Genomic DNA, 11,597 nt, shown 5'->3' with positions numbered 1-11,597 from the left:
AAAAAAAAAGAAAGTACTGAAGAAGTTTAGAGTTGATGGGGGGAGCATTCCCAAAATTGCTGAGTAGTGGTGACTAGATTCTGTTTGGGAAAGTTAGGCAAAGATTTGGAGAAAATGGAATTATAATGCTTACTCCGGAGTGGTTCCTAGGATTGGAGAAAGAATCTCACTCTCTCCAAATTTATGGAGGACGAAACAGATAAAGTTTAGGTCTTTTCCATGTACTGATTTGACTGAAGGGTGGGAGAAGCCTCTACCAACTCTAGCCAACAAATTTTCTTACTTTTCTCTTGTTGTCTTCCCCAGTATGGGTGGCATCCCTGCCCGGAATAGTAAAGGAGAAAGGCTCCTGCTTTATATTGGCATCATTGACATTCTGCAGTCTTACAGGTGAGGAGCATATGGATCCCAAATTAAGAGACAGTGGCGTGCAGATAGCCACTCACATTTTCTTTTAGATGGGTTGGTCACCAAGTTCTTCCCGAACAGTAAGTTGCAGTCTGGCTTCTTACCTCATTGGTTTTCCAGTGTTTTATTTCCTTGATTTTGCCTCTCTCCCTAGCTTTCATACCCCGTTATCTCCCCACATATAATGTATGCCTTCTGTGGAAAGCTGAGTCAGTCCTTGGAAGCACCAGGGTAGAATATGCCATCTGTCTGGCTCTTTGTGAAAAACCTGTGAGATGAGTCATGCTCCACATTGGGATACAGCTGGAAACACGTTCCCCTTTTCCACAGAGGAAAAACAAGAGGGTCACTGTGTTCTGTAAAAAATATTAGCCTATGGAACTAAGAGATAGTGAAGTAATAATGATGAGGGAGGAGCTTGAAATGTTAGACCTCACTTTTGTTCCTGTAAGGTTTCAGGTACTAATGAGGACTGGACAATACTTAATTTACTGATTCAGAGTATTATCCAATTTTAACTACCCATCTCCAGGTCTCCTTTTATGATAAATATTCTTGTCCCTGATTTGGCACAGAAATATAAACTACCCTTTTCCCTTGGGGGAATAATTGACTTTCCTGGAAACAATATTGGTCTCCATGCTGAGCAAGCACTGCCTGCTTTTGGAAAGACAGTATACCCCAGTGGATACGTTTGCCTAGCTTCTATCTTTTTGAGTTTTCCATTACCATTGCCCTTCCTTAAGTAGAAAACTATTAAAGTCATTCATTGAAAAACAATGTGAGTGTGATATAAAATTTCTCTTGGCAGGTTTGTTAAGAAGTTGGAGCACTCTTGGAAAGCACTGGTACATGATGGGGTGAGTAGCAATAGCTAGAGGCTCTTCTTCCCACTTCTGCCTCTGTCACTTGGGATTTGCACCCTCAATTTCTTCCATTTCTTTATTTCATTTGTGGATTTTACCCTTCTGCTAGGGTCTCAATCTAGAGGAAAATGGCCCTTGGACTAGAGGTCCTTTTGCTGGGCCTCCCTCTCTCTTAACTCTGTAGCCATCTCTTCTGCTTTGCAGGACACCGTATCGGTACATCGCCCAGGCTTCTACGCTGAACGGTTCCAGCGCTTCATGTGCAACACAGTGTTCAAGAAGATTCCCTGTAAGTGGTTTCTACCAGATGACACCCCTCCCCAATGGCTCCCTTACCCCAAGAGATCAGGGGCAGGACACTTCTGTCAGGGAGCTACCAAAGCCAGAGGCCTCTCCTTCTCTACTTACATCCCTCCAGAGCTGCTTTTCATCCTTGTGTCAGTCACTCTGTCCCAGTTGTTTCCAAGTGGCTGCTTTTCCCCGGCTCTCCCTACATATGTCGTTGAGGTGAGGGCCATTTCTGGGGAATTGGTGGGATTGCAAAAGATGTATAGCTGTGCATGTAGGATCCATGTCACAGGCTGAGATAGGCAGAGCCAGACTTTGATGTATAGAGATAGGCGAGGATATTATCAGTATTCTATTTTCCATGTGTATCCCAAGTGCCAAGGAGTTCTCAGACCTTGGAGAAATGATTTCTGCTTAGCAGGTGTCCTTAGTCTCTTCCCCCAACTTTCTTGGTTGGGAAGTACCAGGGATTTTTTTTTCCCCTCCACAAATCTGAAATGCTGCTGTCAGCAGCAAATTCCAGCTTCTTCGTATTTCCTCATCAGAGGCATCCATAGTCCCTTAATGGGGCAAAGAGGACTGAGGCATGCCAGTCTTAAGGGACATGAAAAAATCATTTCAGTCTTTTTAAAATGATTAATAAACAAGTGTAAAGTATCACAGTGCTGCGTGCATGAGTGCTGAGAAGATGTAGAGTGAAAGAGTCTTTGTCGGTTTTTATTGGAGGATACTATTAAAGAACAAGGGAATTATGTAATGGAGGACATTTTATCAGGTGGAAGCAAAGCCATCAGGGTTGCTTGTTGGAGGGGGGAGATGTGTGTATATCACCTTTCCTCTAGGTTTTCTGCTTCTTTCCAAAGTGAAGTGAACTGAAACCCCATCCTCTCAGTAGTAGTTCATAGAGCCCACCTTTGTTGACATTAACCTTTCCTCTCACTTTTCAGAAGAACAATTTCGGGTGTTTGTTGGGGATACTAGCAATTTGTATCTGTGTCTTGGTGATGGTTCCTGAGGTGGGTGCTAAGTAGGCTCTCTCTTTCCCTTTTGAAGTGAAGCCCTCTCCTTCCAAAAAGTTTCGGTCTGGCTCATCTTTCTCTCGGCGAGCAGGCCCCAGCGGCAACTCCTGCATTACTTACCAGCCATCGGTCTCTGGGGAACACAAGGCACAAGTGACAACAAAGGCGGAAGTGGAGCCAGGTCAGCGCTAGGGCTGGGGTCCCCATGTGACTGGGTACTCCCTCCCTCCTTTCCTTCTGAGCCCTTACCTTGTCTGGCCAGGACCTCTACTCCCCATTTCCATGCAGGAAAAGCCAAGTTGCTACATATTTTTCCTTGCATTTTCCCCACCACATCTTTTCCTCTCTTTTTTCCAGGCGTTCACATTGGTCGTCCTGATGTTTTACCTCAGACTCCACCTTTGGAGGAAATAAGTGAGGGCTCGCCTATTCCTGACCCCGGTTTCTCACCTGTAGTTGGAGAAACTTTGCAAATGCTAACTACAAGGTTGGTTTCTTGGTCCCTTTCCTCATGTAATCTTATCTCTCTCTTCAGGTCCTTGGAAAGCTCCATAAATTCTCTTTTTCAAGGGATCATTGTCTTTTGCTCTTCACTAACTTTGTACAGATTCATTTCCTAAGAGCCTATCTTTAGCTGTATGGAAAAGTGTGTCAACATCTTTGCATCTTTAGAGGGTGGGGGTAAGCCTCTGTGCGCAGACTTTTCTGGTATTCAAGCAAATATCCAAATTAACCCATCATCTTCTGGTGAGTTAAGTGAGAATTTTCAGTTTAGGATTTAAGACTGGAAAGATTCCTGGGTGGTAAAAACAATGAACATCAATCTTTCAAGAGTCCAAGTGTAAAGATCATGACTTAATTTTGTTACTTAGTATATTATCTATTGCATCATAATAAATTACCCCAAAACTTGGTGGCTTAAAATAACAAACTGCCTCCATTGTTTGTATCATAGTTCCATGGGTCAGGAATCCAGGCACAGCTTAGCTGGATCCTCTGGCTCAAGGTTTACCACGAGGTAGCAGTCAGGCTGTTGGCCAGGGCTACGTTCTTGTCTGAAGGCTCAAATGGGAAAGTTCACTTCTAAGCTCACTTATGTGGTTACCGGCAGGATTCAATTCAGTTCCTGTGGGTTGCCAAACTGTGAGGGCCTTAGTTCCTTGCCGGCTGCTGGTTGGGTGCTTCTCTCAGTTCTTTGCTACATGGGCCTCTCCATAGGACAGTTCAGAAAATGGCAGCTAGTTTCCCTCATAGTGAGCAAGAGATCATGTGCCTAAGCAGAAGCCATAGTCTTTCTGAAACCTAATCTCAGAATTGACATTCTGTTAACCTGTGCTGCATTCTATTCACTAAATGTAGCCCATACTCAAAAGGAAGGAATTATCCAAGGGCAGGGATCTATTGGGGGGGCAGGCATTAGGCTGGGTGTGGTGGCTCTCGCCTGTAATCCTACATTCTGGGAGGCTGAAGTGGGAGGATCGCTTGAGGTCAGGAGTTTGAGACCAGCCTGAGCAAGAGCAAGAGTAAGACATGTCTGTACTAAAAATAGAAAAATTAGCCAGGCATTTTGGCACACATCTATAGTCCCAGCTACTCAGGAGGCTCAGGCAGGAGGATTGCTTGAGCCCAAGAGTTTGGGGTTGCAGTGAGTTATGATGATGCTATTGTGCACTCTACCCGGGGCAACAGAGCAAGACTCTGTCTAAAAAAAAAGGTGGGTGGCGGGGGCATCTTAGAAACTGCCTGTCATAGTCTGCCTTCTGGCGGCCAGTGATTCACGTCTCTCTGTGCAAAATATCCAAGGTCTCCAAAAGTCTCATCCCATTATAGCGTTGGCTCAGAGTCCAGAATTTTGTTACCTAAGTTAGGTTCAGGTTTGGATGAGCTCCCTAGATATAATTCCTTAAGCACATCTCCTCATGTATAGTTCCTCTTGATTTATGAAACTAAAGAGACAAGCTGTCTGTTGCCCACATGCCCAGCATGCAGTGGTAATGGGTATATACACATTGCTTTACAAAAAGGGGAAAATAGGAGGCACAAAGAAGTCACTGATTTCGGTAGCTATTCCAAAATCGAGGAAATGTTAGAGTTTCTTTGATCGGGCCCCAGAGCAAAGGAATAATTCTCTATAGCTCTTGACTCCACTCTCTGGACTCTTGGTTTTGTCTTCTGAGTCTTCCTTTTTCATGAAAGCTAGAATGTGTTTGCAACTGAGTAGTTTTCTTAGCCTGCCTCTTTCCAGTAGAGTTTTGGATCCACTGGTTTCTTTTCATTTCACACTGTTTCTGTCCCACTTGGTCCAAGCTGGTATGTTTCTGCTGATACAAAAGATTTTGTGGAGGCTGGGCATGATGGCTCACACCTATAATCCTAACATTTTAGGAAGCTGAGGCAGAAGGATTGCTGGAGGTCAGGAGTTCACAACTAGCCTGAGCAACATAGCGAGACCCCGTCTTTACAAAAAAAAAAAAAAAAATTGAAAAATTAGCTGGGCATGGTGGCAGACATCTGTAGTCCCAGCTGCTCAGAAGGCTGAGGCAGGAGAATCACTTGAGCCTGGGATTTCCAGGTTGTAGGGAGCTTTGCTGAAAAGATTCTGTGGGCCTCCTGTGAATTTCCTTGGGATTCATACCATTAGAAAAAAGCCACGAATATAGTCACGAATATCTTCTTAATGAGCCTTAAGCTGCTTAGAGACTCTATTTTTCAGTTGAGAGGATCTGTGAAACATACCCTTAATCTTTTTGTCTGTCTTTTTTTTTTTTTTTTGGAGACAAGAGTCTCTCTCCGTTGCCGGGGCTAGAGTGCCATGGCGTCAGCCTAGCTCCCAGCAACCTCAAACTCCTGGGCTCAAGCGATCTCCTGCCTTGGCCTCTCAAAGCACTAGAATTACAGGTGTGAGCTACTATGCCTGGCCACCTAACTTTTTGTTTAATAGTCCTTCCCTTAATTCCTTAATTTGTTTCTCTTCTCTTACATTTTACTGTAAGCATCAAGAAGAAACCAGGAGGCATCATTAGGACTTTGCTTGGAAATCTCCTTAGCTAGATCACCCAATACATTAGGCACATATTCTAATTTTCACATAACTACATATGACTTTTTTTTTCTTTTGAGACAGGGTCTCACTCTGTCACCCGGGCTAGAGTGCAATGGTGTGATCATAGCTCACTACAGCCTCAAACTCCTGGGCTTAAACAATCCTCCTGTCTCAGCCTCGAGTAGCTGGGACTATAGCCATGCACCACCAAGCCTGGCTAATTTTTGTATTTTTTGTAGAGATGGGGTCTTGCTCTTGATCAGGCTGGTCTCCAACTCCTAACCTCAAGCAATCCTCTCGCCTTGGCCTCCCAAAGTGTTAGGATTATAGGCATGAGCCACTGGGCCTGGCCTTACAGATGAAATTGTTGCTAAACTTTGTGCCCCTACATTGCAAGGATTTCCTTTTCTTCAATTTCCAGTGAAGTTTTTCTCACTTTCCTTTAAGCCCTCACAGGCAATCCTCTTTAAGTCCAAAATTCTACATACTCAAAACACTAAGTTTTCACTAAAACTCACTAAAGCCATTCCCTCATTTTAGATTTTTGTTATACTAGCATCTTACTTCCAGGTATAAAAATCCTTATGATCTATTGTATACCAAATTACCCCAGAACTTAGCAACTGAAAACAATAAACATTTACTAGCTCAGTTTCTGTGGCTTGGGTGAATGCCTTTGGCTCAGGGTCTCTCAGGAGGTGTTCTAGTCAGGCTGTCAGACTGAAAGCTCACCTGGGGGAGGATCAACTTCTAAGTTCACTTATATGATTGTTGGCAGGATTCAGTTCCTTGAAGGCTGTTAGACTCAGGGCTCAGTTCCCCAGTGACTGTTGGCCAGTGGTGCTGCTTCAGTTTCTTGTCACATTGCCCCATCTATAGGGCAGCTCACAGCATAGCAGCTGACTTCCCTTAGTGTGCCCCAGAGCAAGCAAATGAGGGAACGTGTCCAGGAAGCTTTTTGTAACCTAATCTCAGAATTGACATTCCATTCCTTGTGCTGCATTCTCTTCACTAGAAGAGAATCACTAAGTTCAGTTCATACTCAAGAGGAGAGAATTACACGAGGACACAAATATCAGGAGGCAAGGATTATTGAGAATTCTTAGAGGCTGCCTACCACCCCTGGAGATTGACAAAAAGGGTACTAGGGGCTGGGCTCAGTGGCTCACGCACTTTGGGAGGCCAGGTAGAAGGATTACTTGAGGCCAGGAGTTCGAGACCATCCTGGGTAACATAGTAAGACCTAGTCTCTACAAACTATAAAAATAAAAATTAGCCAGGTGTGGTGGCGTATACCTGTAGTCCTAGCTACTCAGGAGGCTGCAGTGGGAGTGTCACTTGATTTAATGGCTGCAGTGAGCTGTGGTTGGGCCACTGCACTGCAGCCTGGGTGACAGAGCAAGACTGTGTTTCAGAAGGAAAAGGGAAAATATTTTATAGTTTTCAAGAAACTAAATAGTAATTAAAACAAAGAGCTTCTAAATCTAGTAGCTGCTTAGTCTCCTTTCTGAATCCTAAATTGATTCTGAAGTAAAATACAGAGAAGCAGAATGTAAGATTTGGCTTGAGAGGAGAATTCTTTTTTATCTTCTAATTCTTTTCCTCTCTGCCTCCTTTTTTTTTTTTTTTTTTCTTTTAGTACAACCTTGGAAAAGCTTGAAGTTGCAGAATCAGAGTTCACCCATGTGAGTGTCTGGGATGTGGGGGAGGTAAATGTTTTGAAGGGAATAAAGAGAATCACTGATGGAATGGAGCAAGAAGTTAAATCTTGCTTTTTTGAAAATTTTATGCTTTTGGTACCTTATAGTTGGAAGCTAAGGCTGAAATAGAAGAAAACTTAACTTTGCCAGCCAGGTTGAAATTAACTTTAATTTCATTCCTACTTTATCTCATACTCCACATCCTTGACTTTACACCCTTCTCCTTTTTCAGTGAGCAGAAAACCTCAGAAGACCTGGAATAAGACTCTACCATCTCTGTGATCCAAGATGTTCATCCTTGCTTCTGCAATGCTGAATTTTCTTCTTGGTCATCAAAAAAGGAGATAATGGAAGTGCTTGGAGCTCTCCATCACCTTCCTGAAGAAGAACCTCTTCTCCTTCCCCTTCCTCATGAATGGGCATCAGTGCCTTGGACAGTTGAAGACAGCAGCATCCCTTCCACTATAGAGTTGGGTGGCACGAATTTTCAACTGGCTAACCTTGGCTTCCACAACTGAATTTTTTTTCAAACCCCCGTTCTTTATGCTGGAAGTGGAGTTGCAAGACTTGACAGTTTTCTTCCCCCTCGTCTACCTTTCACCAGGAGCTGGACTCTTAGTTTCCTCAGGATGCACTAGCTGGCACATTATCCCCACTTAGTCTTTGTCTCTGGTACCTGGAAGAAGACCCCTTTAAACTTTGTAAAGGTTTTTGGCGTGGAGTATGGGTGTTTAACCACCTCCCAACCTTCTTTTTTTTTTTTTTTTTTTCCTTAAAAAAGGAAAAGAACAGACAGTATACAATTGCAAGCTAGTTTCAGATCACAACTTTTGAAGTGTTGAAGAGATGCCTATGACCTATTCATAGGGTTCCCTCAGAAGGGACCTGGTGTTTATGAAGCAGAAGTGTGGTGGTTGCCAGGAGCAGCTTCTCTTTAACAAATCCTCTCTTGATGAATTTCTTACAGGCTGAAGGAATGGAGAGAGGAGACGTGGGGTAATCTTTACCCCTTTTGTTAAAACGGTAGAGCAGTCATGGGGCTGAGAGATCAGAGCCCTTCTTAGGCAGGACCCTACTCACTGCCAGGCCATAATGATTATTACTATTTTGCAATTTGAAATATATTCTGGTGGTTTTTCTAAATTTGAAGACTTAATCAAATGAATTTTAGATCATTCTCCAAAGGAGATTTTTTTTGCTCTTCCCATCTTTTCCAGCAGTGTTCTGCTGTTCATGGAGCTAAGGTAGAAAGGGGGACACCTGTGTCTGTTTAACAGACAGTCCATATCTATGAGGCTAGACAATATTTTCTTAAATTCATGGAGAGCCAGCAGATTTTTGCCTTGGTGAGGTCATTGCTGTGTCACATGTCCTGCCCCCTGTCTTCAAGCAGGGAAGTTGGAAATGGGGGCTACATAAGCTTTCTCCTCTCCATCTCCAAGAGTTACGGTCCTCCATCTGATCCTTCCACTCTTGACAGGGGAAGAGGGGGCCTGGTGTCTCAGGCAGATTGTTGAATTCCCGTACTATCCCTTCCCCATCCCACCCTACCTTGATAGTAGGTTAGCCCATACCCCAAATAACTGTCTATATTAGACACCCCCAGCCAGTTTCTGGCTGCCTGTCTTTGCTGCCATGTTCTTTTTTACAAGAAAGAAAGAATTCTTGCTATTTTTTTTTTCATAATTTACTATTTATGATGTATTTAAGTGTTTTATTCAGGACAGAGTTCTGTAAGGGGTGGGAGGGAATATTTGAGGGAGGGCTGGGTCTTAGGGAAAGGAATGGGGAATCAACATTTTTATGAGGTGTCATTATTTGCCTCTACTTTGTATTGTTCAGAAATGGCGAATGCAATATAAGTGATAAATATCTGGTTTTAATGTATTAAACTTTAATCAGTTATTTAGATCTCTTATTCTTGATTTTTCATATACTGCCTGCTCCACCCTCCTACTCCACCACCCAGGCTCAGTTGTGTACATGTTGCCCTGAACAAAACCTGTATCCTTTCCAGTTTTCCTCCCTCCAGCTTCAGTCCATGGCTTCATTCCCTATTTTTCAGCTACCCACCATCTTAACAACTTAATCTTAACAAGTAAAAGCTGTGAGTGACTATGAAGGGAATTGCTATAGGTCTCTGGCCTAGGTTGCAGCCCAATTTAATTGAGGGATTTGGAGATCCAAAGCTCAAAGTTTACTCAGGTTTAGGAGGAAAGGAGAGAGACACTAAGAAAAGCAAGTCTGAGGTCAGTAGACCCTAGGACTCTTTCCCTTTCCTTCCCCTGACCTGGGGCTAGAGTGTCACTCTTAGAAAATCATAGTGACTGCTTCCCCCAGCTCTGTTTTCCTCTTCCATGAGGATGAGCTTAGGCTCTTTTATTTTGATAGGAAACTGGACAAAAAAGAGGGTGGAAGGAGAGCTCTTTCTAAGGCATGAAGGTGAGGAAGCTTTGGAGAGAAGCAAGTTAACTAAACATTGTTCCTTTCCATACCACTATTCTCTATCTTGTTAAGATCATTCTACAAATATTTATGTAGCAGCTGATGGGCAATGCACAGGGTAGTTGGAGGTCAAAAGAAGTAATTGTCCTTTAAGAGTTTCTAGTGTCCAGCAGGAACATACATGCATACATATACACGAAAAGAACATGTTAGATGTGATACAGCCAAGGATTTAAGCTCTCTGGAACAGTGGTACAGAACATAAAAATGGAAGGAAGTTAGAGATTACTGTGTGCTAAAAGTGTTGGAAAGTTTTACTTCAGCACAAGGACATAGAAGCATGAGAATGGTCTGTTTTGGAGAACAAAGAAGAGACCATGGTGAGACTATTGGAGTAGGTGTGGATAGAGGCAACCGTTGAAACCTTGATTGCTAGGCTGAGGAATTTTTAAACTGTAGGCAATGGGGAGCCATGAAATATTTTTGCCCCTAAGTAGGATATGATACAAAATAGTTCAGAGACAGGCCAGGCATACTGGCTAATGCCTGTAATTCCAGCACTTTGTAAGGCTGAGGCAGGAGGATCGCTTGAGATCAGGAGTTTAAGACCAGCCTGAGCAACATAGTGAAACTTCCTCTCTACAAAAAATTTAAAAATCAGCCAGGCATGGTGGTGCCTACCTGTAGTCTTAGCTACTCTGGAGGCTGGGGCAGGAGTATGGCTTGAATCCAGGAGTTCGAAGTTGTGAACGATGATCCTGCCACTGTACTCTCTGGGTGACAGCGAAACCCTGTCTCTAAAAAAAGATAATAATTCAAGGACTAATCTGTTAAAGTTCTATCAGAATGGGTAGAAAAAGCAGACTGGTTGGACTAATAATAAGGTGTAAGGTGATGTGGGTCTAGGGTGATAGTGACAACAATTGGAAAGGAAGGGAGAATATTGAGATCATAAGAGAAAAACTAGGGTAGAACAAGTAATCGGAAGAGGAATAGGCGATTTTCAAAGGTTTGAATTTGATTTGAGCCCACAGGCTCAGCCCTACTTTGGACTGGATAAGGAGAAAACTTTTTTCCCTAAAGGAATTGGATCTGAACATGTAGGCATAAATGATCTTTTCTGTTACCCTGACTTTGTCACTCCCTCTTCAATGTACTCAACAGCTGAATGAGTGGAGCAAATACATTCTTAGGATCAGAGGGTCCCTCTAGCGGTGAGCAGCAGCTAGTGCTTAACCTACAGGATGTATGCTGTAATTTATATTCAGATAGTAATGCAAGTCAGGCCTATGAGTGTAAAACTTCCTCTGAAACTAAAAGGGAAATCAAAACCGTAATATAAAGTTGGAAATCCTCACCTGGGCCAATGTTTTACTCCCAAGCATGTCAATTTTAGCTATTCTGAAAGATAATTCATCAGAGATGGAGTCTCACATTTGCCAGGTAAAATAGATTCCAGATTAAACCCTTTATGCTTTGGTTTCTCAAGGACATGAAAATCAGGTCAATATCATCTCCTCTAAAATCGTTTTTTTGTGGGCTGGGTGTGGTAGCTGACCCCTGTAATCCTAGCATTCTGGGAGGCTGAGGAAGGAGAATCACTTGAGGTTAGGAGTTCAAGACTAGCCTGAGCAAGAGCGAGACCCTGTGTCTACTGAAAATAGAAAAGCTAGCTAGGTGTGGTGGCATTCCCCTGTAGTTCCAGCTACTCGGGAGGCTGAAGCAGGAGGATCACTTGAGCCCAAGAGTTTGAGATTGCAGTGAGCTGTGATGATGCCACTGCACTCTAGCTGGGGGTGACAGTGAGATTCTGTTTCAAAAAAATAAA

The 11,597-nt window shown here is 43.2% G+C and overlaps 1 protein-coding gene across 3 annotated transcripts in view; it reads left to right on the top strand.

The window, feature by feature from the left end:
- Positions 1 to 9,240, top strand: part of PIP5K1A (phosphatidylinositol-4-phosphate 5-kinase, type I, alpha) — a 53,373-nt gene extending 44,133 nt beyond the window's left edge. Inside the window, exons 9-15 of one of the 3 annotated variants that reach the window (XM_012658766.1) lie at positions 307 to 390; positions 1,220 to 1,268; positions 1,479 to 1,563; positions 2,616 to 2,762; positions 2,939 to 3,068; positions 7,264 to 7,309; positions 7,557 to 9,240. In XM_012658766.1, coding sequence (XP_012514220.1) covers positions 307 to 390; positions 1,220 to 1,268; positions 1,479 to 1,563; positions 2,616 to 2,762; positions 2,939 to 3,068; positions 7,264 to 7,309; positions 7,557 to 7,559 — 544 coding nt within the window. In that variant the 3' untranslated portion in view covers positions 7,560 to 9,240. The remainder of the gene's footprint in view (positions 1 to 306; positions 391 to 1,219; positions 1,269 to 1,478; positions 1,564 to 2,615; positions 2,763 to 2,938; positions 3,069 to 7,263; positions 7,310 to 7,556) is intronic. The other 2 variants (XM_012658767.1, XM_012658768.1) reach the window with 2 other exon arrangements.
- Positions 9,241 to 11,597: the final 2,357 nt, after the last annotated feature.

This window comes from Propithecus coquereli, unplaced genomic scaffold, assembly GCF_000956105.1.
Source record: "Propithecus coquereli isolate 6110/MARCELLA unplaced genomic scaffold, Pcoq_1.0 Scaffold59, whole genome shotgun sequence".
In the NCBI taxonomy this organism is placed as follows: Eukaryota; Metazoa; Chordata; class Mammalia; order Primates; family Indriidae; genus Propithecus; species Propithecus coquereli.
This window is presented reverse-complemented; position numbering and strand designations above follow the sequence as displayed.